The sequence below is a fragment of the Salpingoeca rosetta genome (genome assembly GCF_000188695.1).
Source record: "Salpingoeca rosetta unplaced genomic scaffold supercont1.2, whole genome shotgun sequence".
Taxonomy (NCBI): Eukaryota; class Choanoflagellata; order Craspedida; family Salpingoecidae; genus Salpingoeca; species Salpingoeca rosetta.
In genome coordinates, this window is record NW_004754932.1 from 388,308 (window position 1) to 403,489 (window position 15,182).

At 55.4% G+C, this 15,182-nt stretch overlaps 5 protein-coding genes across 5 annotated transcripts in view; 2 read left to right on the forward strand and 3 right to left on the reverse strand.

Moving 5' to 3' along the window:
• Positions 1 to 536, reverse strand: part of PTSG_11626 (uncharacterized protein) — a 4,991-nt gene extending 4,455 nt beyond the window's left edge. The window contains exon 1 of the mRNA XM_004998076.1: positions 243 to 536. Within this exon, the coding sequence (XP_004998133.1) occupies positions 243 to 481 (239 nt within the window). The 5' untranslated portion in view covers positions 482 to 536. The remainder of the gene's footprint in view (positions 1 to 242) is intronic.
• Positions 537 to 685: 149 nt separating this feature from the next.
• PTSG_00666 (uncharacterized protein) lies at positions 686 to 5,075 on the reverse strand. Its single transcript, XM_004998077.1, has 9 exons — positions 4,253 to 5,075; positions 3,986 to 4,081; positions 3,576 to 3,713; positions 3,240 to 3,341; positions 2,787 to 2,972; positions 2,408 to 2,491; positions 2,159 to 2,236; positions 1,734 to 1,909; positions 686 to 1,368 (listed from the first exon to the last, which is right to left on the reverse strand). The coding sequence occupies exons 1-9, from the start codon at positions 5,003 to 5,005 to the stop codon at positions 981 to 983; spliced, it is 2,001 nt and encodes a 666-aa protein (XP_004998134.1). The 5' UTR covers positions 5,006 to 5,075; the 3' UTR covers positions 686 to 980.
• A 154-nt stretch (positions 5,076 to 5,229) lies between these two features.
• On the forward strand, positions 5,230 to 11,400 carry PTSG_00667 (uncharacterized protein). Its single transcript, XM_004998078.1, has 11 exons — positions 5,230 to 5,693; positions 6,122 to 6,290; positions 6,494 to 6,588; positions 6,808 to 7,095; positions 7,389 to 8,289; positions 8,626 to 8,748; positions 9,013 to 9,108; positions 9,357 to 9,519; positions 9,832 to 9,923; positions 10,104 to 10,341; positions 10,557 to 11,400. Coding segments are annotated over exons 1-11 (2,622 nt in total). The 5' UTR covers positions 5,230 to 5,691; the 3' UTR covers positions 11,012 to 11,400.
• PTSG_00668 (uncharacterized protein) lies at positions 11,263 to 13,410 on the reverse strand. The gene is made up of 6 exons (XM_004998079.1): positions 13,216 to 13,410; positions 12,889 to 12,996; positions 12,535 to 12,709; positions 12,108 to 12,272; positions 11,896 to 11,921; positions 11,263 to 11,716 (listed from the first exon to the last, which is right to left on the reverse strand). The coding sequence occupies exons 1-6, from the start codon at positions 13,390 to 13,392 to the stop codon at positions 11,576 to 11,578; spliced, it is 792 nt and encodes a 263-aa protein (XP_004998136.1). The 5' UTR covers positions 13,393 to 13,410; the 3' UTR covers positions 11,263 to 11,575.
• Positions 13,411 to 13,426: 16 nt separating this feature from the next.
• Positions 13,427 to 15,182, forward strand: part of PTSG_00669 (uncharacterized protein) — a 17,332-nt gene continuing 15,576 nt past the window's right edge. The window contains exons 1-4 of the mRNA XM_004998080.1: positions 13,427 to 13,796; positions 13,931 to 14,051; positions 14,454 to 14,513; positions 14,701 to 14,772. Of these exons, the coding sequence (XP_004998137.1) occupies positions 13,657 to 13,796; positions 13,931 to 14,051; positions 14,454 to 14,513; positions 14,701 to 14,772 (393 nt within the window). The 5' untranslated portion in view covers positions 13,427 to 13,656. The remainder of the gene's footprint in view (positions 13,797 to 13,930; positions 14,052 to 14,453; positions 14,514 to 14,700; positions 14,773 to 15,182) is intronic.

The following is a 15,182-nucleotide window of genomic DNA, read 5'->3' on the forward strand; positions in this document are numbered from 1 at the left end:
AGCAAGCGCAACACAACAACACGTTTGGCAGTGAGCAGGACAGTGTCCGCATTACATGTGTGATGTGACAGCTTCAACAAGCACACGAAACCAGACATCAGACTGACACACACACACTCTCTCTCACTTACACACGACACACACACACACAATCACACACGACACCATCACACACGACACATGCACACCATCACACACGACACTAGCACACACACACACACACACGACACATGCACACGCACCCTTCAGTTTGGATGTCGAGGACGTGGAAAGTGGTTGCTGCTCGACCAACGTCGATGACCAGTGCCATGTGATTCGTTGCGCGCACTCGCTCAATGTGCTCGTATGAGCACTTCACTTCGTGGTTGTGGTGGAGGTGGTCTTCCACTGAACACACAGCATGTCCTGTCTGCTGTGCCATCGTCGCACATGGTGCCTCCAACACCATCACCATCATCACCACAAGCACCACGACTTGCATCTTGTCTCTCCTGTTGTCCTGTTGTGGTCGTGCGTTGTTGCTTGTGTGTTTTTGCTCGCGCTCTTTTTTGTTTTGTTGGGATGCGTTGCGTTCTGCCATCCATCCATCCACATGACCATTCACTGTCCTGTCACATGTTGTCATGTCACATGTCACAGGTACACACAGTCATCACGAGTCAGCACCCACAGCAAGTCATTGATGTCTGCTTTGGGGTCGTTTAATGGGTGCAACGCACGCAGACCAAAAGGGAAAGGGAAAGCTAAGAAAGGACTAATACAGACAGATGGAATGACAACAACCGAAACACCCGTGTCCATTTGTTTCGTGTTTTACATACACGCACAAGTGCACACATCTTCTCTCACATCACATCCTCGCATGTCCTCTGTCCGGCCAACACACACACACACACACACGTACATGTACACATCTCCTGTCATTCACACCTTTACACGCCCTCTCACACGCGTTCGCATGTCCCCTGGCGAGGTGGCATCTACCTGGAGAAGGAGCGTGACCTGCGCCTGGCCGCCTCCGACTGGCTGTCCACCATCAGCGCAGCCTGCAGCGTCGCCACCGTGCTGTGGCCAAACCGCAGTGGCAGAAGCGGGGATGACGCCGGTGACAGTCGACGCGACCGCGGCGCAGATACAGACCCGGTCCCCGTCCGCTGGCCAGAGAGCAGCGGCGTGTTGTCGTCGCCATCGTGATGGCCATGCGTGCCGCTTTCGAGGTAGTCTGTAACGGGCACAATGCCAACGTCAAAGCCGGCATCTGCTGCGCCGCCGCCGCTGCTGCTGCTGCTGCTGCTGGTGCTGCCACGCCCTCCTTTGTGCGTGTGCACGGTCTGCAGCTCTTGACCTTCGCTTCCAAACCCCAAATACCTGGACAGAGACACAGAGACAGAGATTGGAGGGGGCGGGGAGATGCGTGGAGAGAGACAGAGACAGGCAGATAGGCAGACAGACAGACAGGCAGACAGGCAGACAGACAGACAGACAGGAAGACAGACAGACAGATAGAGCGGCAGAGACAAGGAGCGACCCACACACATGTACCATCGTATGCAGTGAGCGTGCTTGCCATGTGAGTGTGTGTGTGAATGTGGGGTGCACAGAGCACAGATCAGCACTGAATACACCGCACATGTCTACTACATGACGGCCCCTATTCCTACGCACCCGCTCCCTGACACCTCATCCATCCACCCCACTTCTTCCTCGCCCCGCCTCGTCTGTGCTGATCGTACGTCTTGAGCTCGTCGGCCTTGTACAGCAGCACGCCGAGGGGCACGATGACGCTGGCAGATATGACCCACCCCGTCAGCGGCTCTGTGTCGGATTTGACAAGCCACCGCATCCCAAATGCAATCGCACTCGCAGGCGTCACCACGCCGTTCACCAGCGACTCAAACACCGCCCCAACCTGTGCGGGGAAGGGAGGATTGTGGGGGGGGGTGAATGGGGTGTGTGAGGTAGTGCGTGCGTGTGTTTGTGCGATGTCATTTGCGCTGGGATGGGAAGCACTCCTCACTCACTCACACACAGGCACACTCATCCACTCACTCACGCACACACACACACACTCTCTCTCTGTCTCTCTCACAACACACACACACACACTTTCTCTCTCTCAGACACAAACACACACACACATTCACACTCGCGGGCGCACCTCTTTAACAAGCTGTGCGAGGAAGTAGAAGAAGCCCATGTAGGAGACGACAAAGGCAAGGACGGGAACAAATGCATCCTGGTGGTGGCAACAAGAAGCAGTCAAAAGTTTCGCATGAGTGCACACGACACACAGACACGCGTGAACATTATCACATGACCCAAGACGCACCACACAACCACTCAAGACACAACCACACCCACAAATACAAACACGAACACAACCACATGATCAACCCCACAACTGCACCTGTTCGCAGCCTGGCGGGAGTGGGGATGAGCCAGTGAGACAGCGGAAGGCGTCGCGCTCGTGGCGAGCAATACCTTTGGCCGTCTGCCAGCGACAACAACGGTGGTGGTGAATGTGTGTTGCAGGGATTGGGGAGGGGGTGTTGTGAATGGAGAGGACGTGAGAGTGACTGGTGTGTGTGGTGCGGGCTTGGAAATCCTCACGTGCATGCACATATACGCGCACACGTAGGTGTACATGTACTCGAACATATACACGCGCACAGGGAGTCGCACACACACACACACACACACACACACACACACACACACACACACACACACACACACACACACACACACAAACACACAAACACAAACACACCCGCGACGCGGCTGACCTGGTGGCCGAGGTAGGGCAGCATGGTGAGGGGAAGGGCGAGGGCGTAGCCAAAGAGGGTGTAGAAGTTGGACCAAAAGAGGAGGAGAACAGTGTCCACGTGCGAATGGTCGCGAAACAGCGATTCCTGGATGACCGCACACACGCCGTTGGGGATGACCGACAGCGCAAACACAATGATCCAGATCTGTCCATGCAGTGGTGTGGTGTGTTTGGGGGGAGGGTTGTGTGTGAGGACGCCAAACAACCATGAGATGATATGTGAAAACACAGAGGGAAGTACACACACACACACGCACGCACACACACACACACACACACACACACACACACACACACACACACACACACACACACACACACACACACACACACACACACGCACATGCAGCAGCAGCACCAAGTGATCCAACGCGCGTGACAACTTTGGACACATCGACCATCATCGACGCACCCATTCAGCGCCACCGTCCGCTGATGCCGTATCATCGCCACCCACGCCAACTGCTGGCGGTATACTTGGTGCTACTGTCGTCGTCCTGTTGCTGCTGTGTGACTGTTCCAGCGTGTATGGGTGTGAGGAAGTGAGTATGTGAGTATGTGCGTGTGTTTGTGCGTGTGAGTGAAACAGTGAGATGGTGTGTGTGTGTGTGCGTGTGAGTGAACCAGTGTGATGGTGTGCACGTGTACGTGTGTGTCGATCCGAAGGAAGCACGAGCTACGCATAATGGTGCAGTTGTTGTGTGAGCAACCTCGGTAAGGGAAACAGGCGTGCTTGGTGGTAACTCACGTCTTCTTCTTTGAGGAGGGGTGGCAGGGCCACCATGAGGCATCCGCCGAGCACAAGCGCAGAGCCAACCAGGTTCAGCAGGCTGAATCGCTCGCGCAGCATGAAGTACGCCAGGGTGCCCGTCGCAGGCAGCGTCAACTGTCAGTGTGTGAGTGTGTGGGGGGGGTAGGTGTATGCGGGGAGGGTGGGTGAGAGAGAGCAAAGAAAAACGTGTGTGTGTGTGTGTGTGTGTGTGTGTGTGTGTGTGTGTGTGTGTGTGTGTGTGTGTGTGTGTGTGTGTGTGTGTGTGTGCGGGGAGGGTGGGTGAGAGAGAGCGAAAAAAAATTGTGTGTGTGTGTGTTTCAGAGGAGCGCAGATCGTGGTGTGCGAGTGCCATGCCAGCGATACAGCACGCATGTGCGGGTGTTCACCTGATACAACACGGACTGGAGGTTTCCGTCAACGTGAGGGTCTGAAAACTGGCTGAGGAGACCGTTCACAGTCAGCCAGAAGCCAAGCCATGCAAACTGAACCGGGGTCATCAATGCATATTGCAGCGAAAGTGAGTAAGAACACAACATGAAGGCAACCAACCAACCAACAACCAACCAAGCACCAAAGCGACCAACCGCACACACATACACATGCACGCACAGTCAAATACACACATGAACACACAGCCAAATACGCACACGCACCAAGCGCTGGTATGAAGCGCCAAGGAGATACTTGGGTAGGGACTCTGTGCGATCGGCCAGGAAAATCGCGTTGAACACCGCCCAGACAAAGTACAGGAAGGTATAGGCCATGGTGGTGAAGTAGAGCAGGAAGACCGGGTAGTCCTTCATACGCTGACCCATCTCAAAGAAGGTCACGTTGTTTGAGATGCCAAAGAGAACGCAGAGGATGGAGAGCGCGGTGATGCGCAGGGCAAACCGCACAGAGCTGACTGGGCCCTCCTCCCCAGAACCATGCTGGGTGGTGTCAACCCACTCAACGACATCATTGCTTTCGGTCGTGAACGTGCCCTGCCGCAGGCTCTTGGAGCGCCGATGGGACTGGTGCTGCTGGTGCTGGTGGTTATCGGTGTGCGACAATAGGGGAGTGGTGGGATCGCTGTTTATGTCCACCAAAGGTTCTTGTTGCTCTTCTTGTTGTAGCTGCTGGCTGTGCTGGCTGTGCATGGGTTGTTGGGGCTGTTGTGCTTGCTGTGATTGCTGTGATTGGTGTTGTGATTGTGTTGTGGTGTGGCTGGAGGAAGCATGGCTGCTGGTGTCATCGCTGGCGTGTGCGCGATTCCTTCCTTTGCTGTTGTGCTGTGGCTGCTGCGACCTGGCCTGTTGGGGCGCATTGATGCTGTGGCGGTGTGAAGGCGGTACGTCCGCCGAGCTGTGCGCGAGCGGCGACGGTTTCGCCGCCTTGCGATTGTGCTGCGACAGCGAGTGGCTCATCGTCGTCCGTCACAACACACACAGCCGCCAAGACAACAACAAACACGGGCGGACGCTGATTTTGAATGCGACAGCATAAAAGGGACGGCAACCTACGATTCGCCACATTCGCCAGTGCGAGGCTCCGATGACATCAACACATGTCGAGGCCCAAACGTTTCGACCGCTTCATGAAACGTGGGCGCAATAAAAGTTGCCGTGTCAGGCTCGGGCAAAACACAAGGCTGCACGTCACCCCAAGCAGCTGCACGTCAGCTACACGCCACAACAATTTGATGGCTGAAGTTAGAGTTGTCTTGTTTTGAACGATTGTTGCACTTCACCTTCATGAGAGGGTGGTGGTGCAAGCGCTCGGTGTTCATGAGCGCAGCCTTGGAAGCATTCCTTCCCTGGTCTCGTGTCGGTGTAGGCCGATGTTCCGTTGTTGTGTTGTCGGTTCACGTCCTCTGTTGTTGTGCCGCCTCGACGCACACCCTGCGATGAGCATTTTTTCCTCGCGATTCCACACCACACAAGGAGACAAGGCGCAGATCTGAACTGTTTGTTTTGCATCACCTCCTCCTTCTCCACGATACGCTTCCCCTGCAAATCCTCCAGCTCACACACTTGCGCACAGCGTCCCCTTCGCACCCCCCCCCACAACTCTCGGGCTTCTCCACAAGCTCAGCAGCAAGTGATCCACCACCATGTAAGACCACCATCATCCCCCACCCCCTCGCCAAGCATGCCTCTGGTCTGCTCGTTTGGTGATGGTTGGAGGCTCGTTGAAGCTTTGAAGGTCGAAACCAGAGTATCATGAGCTTGTGGATGTCATGGGTCGTCACGAAAGATCATCACCCTCTACACAACCACGACACCCATTCCATGCTCACACACCATGCTCACTGCCTTCCCCTCACGCTGCAAAGCGTGGTACCAACGAACAATCACCACCCCCTTCTCTCTCTCTCTCGCACACACACACACACTCTCTCTCTCACACACACACACACTCTCTCACTCTCTCTCACACACACACACACTCTCTCACTCTCACACGCACACACATACTCTCTCTCTCTCATTGACCCTGGCTCCATTGCTTACGGTGGCTTTCCATTGCTCGGTGCTTGTCAGGTACGGGTTTGTGGAAGAGGCACTTAACGCCTACGTGCTGTCTCTCCCAGATGGCAAGGAGAAGCTTGACCTCATTCGCAGGGAGGCCAACGTCACGCACACCGCAGTCAACTTCCACCATGCATACTCGGACGAGCACACCCTCAACATGGTCGTCTCAGCCGCAAAGGTATTCGAGCAATCTCAAGACAATCATGCTGAACCCTTGAGCCGCGCCGCTCAGCTGCCACCACAGCACATTGCACTCGCCTTTGCACTCTCCCTCGCGGCTGTTCCACATGCCCTCCACCGGACCTACCACCAGACTGGTATGGCTGCTCACTTTCTTCACCCTCCCTCTGTGCACCTTGGGACCTTGACAACCACACAAAGGTGCTTGGCATCGACGCGGAGGAGTGCCTGTCTCAGATTGGTTTCTTCCAGGTCGGCGTGCTCGTGGAGAAGGGCTACCTGCCCCTCGTCCAAAGGTGCGCCACTTTCCTTGTCCTGCCTTCTTTCAGCATGGGTAATGACACGCATCCATTAATGCAGGTGGTAGATTTCACCACCAACATGTCACACCACACATACCTACGCACACACACACACACACACACACACACGCAACGCACACACACACACACACACACACACACACACACACACACACACACACACACACACACACACGCAACGCATACAAACAGTCTTGGAGACAACTTCTACGAGCTGCTGCTGCATCTGGACTCGATGCACTTGAACATCGTGAACGCGTACCCGTCCATGAAGGGGCCTTCCTTCAAGCCGCACAGGCAGAAGGATGGCTCACTCTTGCTGCACTACTATTCGTCGCGCATGGGCATCTACCCCTATGCCATCGCCTTGCTCAAGGACATTGCCAAGAAGGTGTACAGCCTCGACATTGAGCTCAAGCACGTGAAGAAGAAGGGCCAGGACCACGACCACGACGTGTTCCACATCTTCATGGGGCCAGAGTACGTTCAGCAAACAGATGCTCCCATGCGCCCTTGCCTGGCCATGCCCTTGCACGCTCTGCTTGCTGATTCAATCGTCGTTGTCTGCGAATCGAGATGACGTTTCCGTTGTTGCTCGTGATGCCTGTCATATTGCACCTACTATGCACGAACTTGGAGCACACACACACACACACACACCGACACACATTGCGTCACACACATTACGTAACACATCACACACTTCCGCTGCGCACGCTAACTGTATCAACCACATGCACACACACACACATACATATCACGGTCACCCACAGGGGCTATGGAGAGAAGGAGTACTTTGACTCGGAAAAGGCGCACGCCATCAGCGGGCAGCTGACTTTTGGGCCGTCCATGGTGGATTCGGTGTTCCCCTGGCATATCTCGTTCGATCGCACGTTCACCATCACCAGCGTCGGCCCCCGCCTGAAGGAGCGCCTGCCTGCCGGTGGTGTTGGCCAGCCTTTCTTCCGCCTCATGCGCGTGGTGCGACCAGACATCCGCGGCCTTGGGTTTGACAGCCTGCTGGAGTCGTTTGACCACAGCCCGCTTCTCGTGCAAGCGTGTGCCGTTCCACCTGGCAGCGACGCCAGCACAGCCCCGCCCTCCGGGTGCCCCTTTGCTGCTGCTGCTGCGCGCACCACCGGCAGCGCCACGACGCCAAAGCCGAATCAAACGCGGCGGCGCAGGGGCAACTCTGTTTCGCAGAGCACGTCCGCCGGCAGCAGCAGCACAAGCAGCAGTAGCAGCAACAGCGATACAGCGGAGGCGAACAAGAACAAGAGCGCGCAGGGGAGTGGTGTGAACGACGATACGGCGCTTCCGGGGGTGTTCCCTGACGATGGCGGGAAGGACCCGATTTCCGGCATCACCATCCTCAAGGACGGCCTGTTTCTCAAGGGCGAGCTTGTGTTCAGCCCGGAGCACGACGCAATGCTGTTCCTGTGCATTCCAACCATCAGCAGCCTGGAGGAGATGGAGAAGCTGGACATCTGTCTGGAAGACATCCCCATCCACAGCAACGGGCGGGAGCTTGTCATCAGCACGGCGCACCAGTCTGCCACGGTGCTGATGGCGCAGACGCTACAAAACACGACGGCTTCGCTCGACAAGGCCATGGAGGATCTCGACAAGGAGAAGGAGCGGGTTGACGGCCTCTTGCACAGCATCCTCCCAACGGTCTGTCACATGCGTGTATGTGTGTGTGTGTGTGTGTGTGCTGGAGAGGGTCGCGGGGCGATTGCATGAGTGTGTGCGTGTGTATGTGAGTGTGCAAATGTGTGCGTGAGCGTGCATGTGTGTGTGCGTGTGTATGTGAGTGTGTGTAATTTTATGTGCGTGTGCGTGCATACATGTGTGAGTGTGCGTATGTGAGCGTGCGTGCATATACGTGAGCGTGCATGTGTGTGTGCGTGTGCATGTGTGCGCGCGAGTGCGTGCACTTCATTTCCTGCGTGGACTCCCACCACACTCACCACTGTGCGTGGCACGACCACTTCCACCGATCCTCCACAGCAAGTTGCACAAGCGCTTAAGGCTGGCGAGATTCCCGAGCCCGAGCATTACGAGGCCGTCAGCATCCTCTTCTCGGACATTGTCAGCTTCACCAAGATCTCCTCAAGCGTCCCCGTGCGCGAGGTATGGACGTGTAACTGTATGTTTGGGTGCGTGTGTTTGTGTGTTTGTATATATGTGTGTGTGTGTGTGTGGATAGATGCACATGTGGACATTTGTTCATGTGGACATTTGTTCATGTGGACGTTCAGTTGTTCGCGTGTCATGGGACCCTGGTACAGTTTGCTGCGCCATGTCCGTACACTCCGCTGCACCGAATCTCGCTCACACTGTCTTCCGCCACCGCTCTCCAACTCGGTTGCGCTCGCACATTCGTTACATTGCCAGGTGATGGACATGCTGAACGAGCTCTTCTCCAAGTTTGATGCCCTGTGCACCAAGCACGGCGTGTACAAAGTCGAAACCATCGGCGACGCATACATGGTGTGCGCATGTGTGTGTGTGTGTGTGCGGGTTGTGTGATTGTCTACTGTGTAGGGTGCGCGGGCGTCAGCTTTTGTGATATGTGTGTGTGTGTGTTGTTCACTGGGTGTGGTGCGGGCATGCACGATGCGTGGACTTGCCGTGACGTGGCTCTAAACCTGTCGTAGCTGCTGTCTTGTACATGACCCTAACTCACACCGCATCCATGCATCCGCGCTGCTTGTGCCTTCAACCAATGCCCACCGTAGGTTGCGTCAGGCCTGCCCAAGGCAGACCCACGCCACGCAGACGTGATTGCTGCCTTTGCTGTGGAGATGGTGGCAGCCGCTGAGACGGTCATCAGTCCCATGGACGGCGAGCCAATCAACATTCGCGTCGGCATGCACAGCGGCCGCATCATGGCAGGAGTCGGTGCGTTGGATGGTGGTGACAATCAGGATGAGGGTAGTGTTGGTGATGTTTGGTGGTGATGATGATGATGTTTGGTGTTGGTGGTGTTGGTGTTGGTAGTGGTGGTCATGATGATGCGCTCGTTGTTGTTGTTGTTGTTGTTGTTGTTGTTGTTGTTGTTGTTGTTGTTGTTGTTGTTGTTGTTGTTGTTGTTGTTGTTGTTGTGGCGTGTATGGTGGTTGAGCAGACGTTGTATGTGTGTATGTATATGTATGCATCTGATTTGCTCGGGAGTTTCAACCTCACGTGCCCACGAAACATCCATGTGTTCAGTTGGCCGCGAGCGCCCGCGCTACTGCCTGTTTGGCGACACGGTGAACGTGGCATCACGCATGGAGTCGACTGGCGTTGGCGGTGCCGTGCAGGTGAGATGTGTTGCGCATCATACCAATGCGTACATAATGGCTCGCTGGTGTGTCGTTCCCCACTCCCACACACAAACACACACACACACGCACACGCACTCACTCCTGCATATGCACACACACACACACACACACTGGCGCACGCACATGACACACACACACGTAACTATACAAATCAAGGTGAGCTATGCGTTCATCAAGGCGCTGCCCAACAAGGATGATTGGAACATTCTGAAACGCGGCACGGTGCCCGTGAAGGGCAAGGGCGAGATGAAGACGTTCTTTGTGCTTGGCCGCGCTGGCTCGAGCATGCAGCTTGCACCACCAGATGCCAGCGACTATGAGAGCGAAGCGCAGACGCCGCGCATTGCTTTTGGACACGCCGGGTCTGACCCGCGCAGCCCAGCGTCGTACGGCTGTAAGTCAAAGCCAATGCATGAACTGGTGTGTATGCGTGCGTGTGTGCGTATGAAATGCTGTTCAGTGTACTTGTAAGTGAAGGGGGTGCGAGGTGCAACGCAAGTTTGCATCGTGGGCCCTGGTCGTGTTGCCCCAATCCTATCGTACTCGTCATCTCATGCTGCATACGCCGTGACCCTTTGTTCTTGTCATTCTTGTCATTCTTGTGTACAGTCATGCCACAGCCGCAGCATCAGCAGCAGCCAGTGCCGGCATCGCCAGCGCCACAGGCGCGTCAGCTCCCACCCCCACCCAAGCCCGACACCATGTTTGAGGTCGTGGTGCACGGCAGTGACATTGACATCAAGCTGCCGTATGTGCCGTCGTCCATGACGCTGGGCGAGCTCATGCTGGAAATTCACCCGGAAGGCACGCGCGACAACGCCGACTCGGACTACCGCTTCTATCTCGACGACATGCACGAGGGCATGCTACTGCCACGGCTCACCGTGGAGCAGCTGTATGCGAGCCTGGTCACAAACAAGGTCATTGAGAGTGGCAGTCGACAGCTGTCGCTGTACGCGGAGACGCGCACGTGCCTGAAGCATCCGTTTGCCACGCCACGCATCCAGACGCGAGCACCTTCCATCCCCAACATCGCTGTCGCGCCCTCAAACGAGTTTATCTGAAAGGGGTGGTGGTGTGGTGGCGTGGCTCGTGGCGCGTGTTACGTTTCATACCCGCAATGCACTTGTAAGCTGGCTGGTCGTGCATGTCAGCTGCCATGATGGCAGTTTTAAGCCGCTCCTCTCTTTTGTTCACTTCTTCGTCTTCTTGGGGATTTCCATTTCACTAAGCCGTCTTGACCCTTTCTCCCCAAGTTTGCTTTCCCCCACGCCCTCGCATCCATTACCACCACGATTTCGTTGGCACATCACTCCTGGGGAGGTGATTGCTTTCTTGTGTCAGTGCATGTCTGTGATTCATTCACACCGCATAGAACATGCAACACCACATCATCAGAGCTGCTTGCGCGAAATAACAACTGCGCACTGGAGCATCGAGAAAGAAGAAAAGCCTCATGGCGGTCATGGATGTTGATCATCAACACACACACACACAGAGAGGAGTCGGAGTGTCATTCAGAATGGAAAGCAACGGCGCGAAACAAAGATGGTACACAATGCTCGTGGTGCAAAGGTAACGAGGAGATGCAAGGATTCTTGCATGCAGTCTTGGTTCATTGCTTGCGGCTAGTCAAGCGTTGCACCGCCATCAACGACAATGTGCGCGCCCGTCATGAAGCTGGCATCATCGGATGCCAAGAAGGCAGCCACACTCGCCACTTCCTCAGGCTGTCCAGACCGGTTCATGAGCGCAGCGCTCGCAAACTCCTGCCATGCGCATGCGTGCGTGCGTGCGTGTGTGTGTGCGTGTGTGTGTGCGTGTGTGTGTGTATGTGTGCGCGAAGAAGAGGTGGGTGTGCTGTCGGTGGACGTGATGTCATCAATCACATACACGCAGCAGCAAGGGCAAGAGCACGTGCGGCCGTGTTGAATTTGAGTGCATGTACCTTCGTGCCTTCTTCATGATCGAGACCTGACGGCGGCAAGAACAAGCGAGCAATGAAGCAAGCGAGCAAGCAGGGAAGCCGAGCGAATCATGTGTGAGAGGAGTGCAAGTCGTGCGTTTGTGCCATCGTGTCGAGAGCACTGCACTGCGCTGCACTTGACTACACTGGTAAGGCATGTCACAAGCCCCAACATCAGCATCCACGGTCCGCACCAAGATTGTCCATGTGGTTGTAAGCTGCCGGGGTGAGGATGGAGCCGGGGCAGACGGCGTTGACGCGAATGGTGTCCGGTGCAAGGTCCATGGCAAGACACCGCGTTAGCTGCAACACCCCGCCTTTGCTGGCATTATAGACAAACATCTGCGGCTGTGCCACAACTGCATCATGGTGGTGGTGGTGGTGGTGGTGAGGAGTGGTGGGTAAATGTGCACACCAATGTCACAAGGACGAGGTGCGACGAACAGATTGACATGGAGGTGAATGACATCGTTACACACACACACACACACACACACACACACACACACACACACACACACACACACATACACACACACACAAACACACACACACACATACACATACACACACACACAATCAAACATACATACAAACAAACAAACACACAAACAAACACACATGAGCTGACGGATGCAATGTTGACGACGGCGGCGTGTTGAGAGGCTCTGAGGGCGGGAAGAGCGTGCTTGATCATGTTGGCGTAGCCAATGACGTTTGTCTCCAGCAATCGACGCCAGTCTTCCAGTGTCGTGTCTTCCAAAGACCCAAAGTGGAACTGCGCTGCGTTGTTCACCTGTGGTGTGTATGTGCGTGTGTGTAGTTAGAGCGTGTGAGAGTGTGCAGCACATTTGTGTATGTGTGCGTGTGCAGCGCGCAGTGAGTCGTGGAGTGGCACGAGAGCATGGCAACAGCCGCTGTGAGCAGTGGCATGAGCGACGATGGGATCCACGCAGGTGCGCAGCACTGACGGACCACAATGTCAAGGCCGTTGAGGGATGCCTGGCTGGACTTGACTGCATCAATCACGCTGCTTTCATCCCGCATGTCAGCGGTGATGGCCACAGCTTCGCCTTTTGCTTTCTGAGGACGTGCGTGTGAGTTTGAACGTGGATGTGTGGGAGTGATATGAAATCAGCACAGGCGAGCACACCAATGGTGTCCAGCCACACACACACACACACACACACACACACTGTACACAGTGTACACATACACACTGTACACAGAGTACACACACACACACACACACTGTACCACTGCACACACTGCACTGCACAAGACAGCGCACGCGCCCCGAACCTGGATGGCGTCGACGGTGTGTGCTGCGGAAGCGGCGCAGCGATCAACAACCGCAACCCTTGCTCCTTCTTCTGCCAGCCGCCGTGCAATGGCAGCTCCGATCCCAGCACCAGCGCCGGTCACCACGGCCGCCCGCCCCACCAACCGCCGACACGCCGCTGCTGTCGCAGTCATCATCACGTCAGTGGTTTATTTGGGTTCCAATTTATGCTGTCGCATGGCCATATCCAGTCGATTTGTCTGCTGCTGTTGTTGCTCTCCCTTCCCTCCCCCACACCACAACAGCACAGCGCATCACTCAGGCCGTTGTAGTGTGGCGGCGGACTTAGTTGGGTTGCCGTCGCGTCAACACCGTGGCCCTTGTTGCCAGCTGAGAGTGTGACAGGGGTAGATCATTGTTTGTCTCGTGGTGGGTGAACCTGCAGCTTACAAGCACTAGCCATGAGCGAGCGCATGCGGAAGCTGTACACGCTGCTGGAGACTGCGCCAAAGTCGTCCAATCATGACACGCCAGCGAAGAAATCGGAGCGCATGGCGGCATGCACCAGCTTGTCTGACGCCGTGTGCTCTCGACAGAACAAGTACGCCTTCTACCGCGAGATGCTTTGGATGCTCTAAAATGCTTTCCCAATGTCTTGTGTCCGCGAGGTTGTCAAATACTGGCTGACTCATGTTGTCTTGCGCTGCACTGTGTACACCATGTGTCCTGCTGCAGAGCTGGCGAGGACTTCAAACGCTTGTTGCAGCTGACCATCGAAGGCTTGCTCATTGCATGTGCGGATGTTGACTCCGATGTCCGTCTGCAAGCAGACGAGTGTCTCAATCGCACGATCAAGGTCTGCCACCCCTTTTTCATTCCCGTTTCTCGCCTGTGTCCGCTGCGGTTGTGTGCGTCTGTCGCTGGGTGCATGTATGTGTATGTGTGCGTGTGTGCGTGTGTGTGCGTGTGCGTGTGTGTGTGTGTGCGTATGTGCGTGTGTGTGTGCGTATGTGCGTGTGTGTGTGCGTATGTGCGTGTGTGTGTGTGTATCAGTACTCTGTGTGCGTGGTCACGTGCGCGCATATGTATGCTTCGGGTACATGCGCAAGCACCAACGCCATGCTGCGCTGGGGTAAGCACGCCTTGTACATTAACGCAGCGAGAGATCGTGTGGTGCTGTTCATGTGCTGACACGCGTTTCTGGCTGTGTGCGTGTGTGTGTGTGCATTTCTTTGTCTCTCTCGTGTCTGCTGTACAGAATCTGATGGAAGCTCATCTTCCCATCCTACAAGTGGCCCTCCTCAAAGTCATCAAGAAGGTTTGGAAGCTGGCCCATGCTTTGTCGTGCCGCCTGTGTTCTCCGGCTCTCCCGTTTGTTGGCCTGACCGAATCACCGATTGGAAAGGCACACGTGCCAAAACACAACCTTCGCTCTAAACGCCGTCTCCCGCATCTCACTGTCCGCTCATCTCGTTCCATTTCCCTGCTGGTTGCCACGTGCGCAGAAGGAAGGCGTGGCACCGAAGTCGCTTCGGACGGCCCTCAACAAGTTTGCTGAGCTGGCCCACCTCGTCAAGGTGTGACCCATTTTGCTTTTGTGCAACAGCCCCGCCAGCTTGCAGATTGTTGCATCTGGCTCTGTGTGTGTGTGTGTATGCACTCACATGCACACGCGTACACACACACACACACACACACACACACACACACACACACACACACACACACACACACACACACACTACGTACGTACTACGTACGTACGGACGTCGTTCCAGAATATAGGAGACGATACGGCTAAATTAAAATCAGCTGTGGGGTATGAAAGCATCAGAAGAACCATGAGGGAAAAATGCTTTATGCTACATGAATCAGCGATGATGATCCGACTTTAGAGGTATTTATCCCCAACTGGGTTCTAAGAACAGTTGGGGGGTTTCTTGTGACCAGCAGTATAACATAGGGCACATGATCTCCAGCTTGCTGA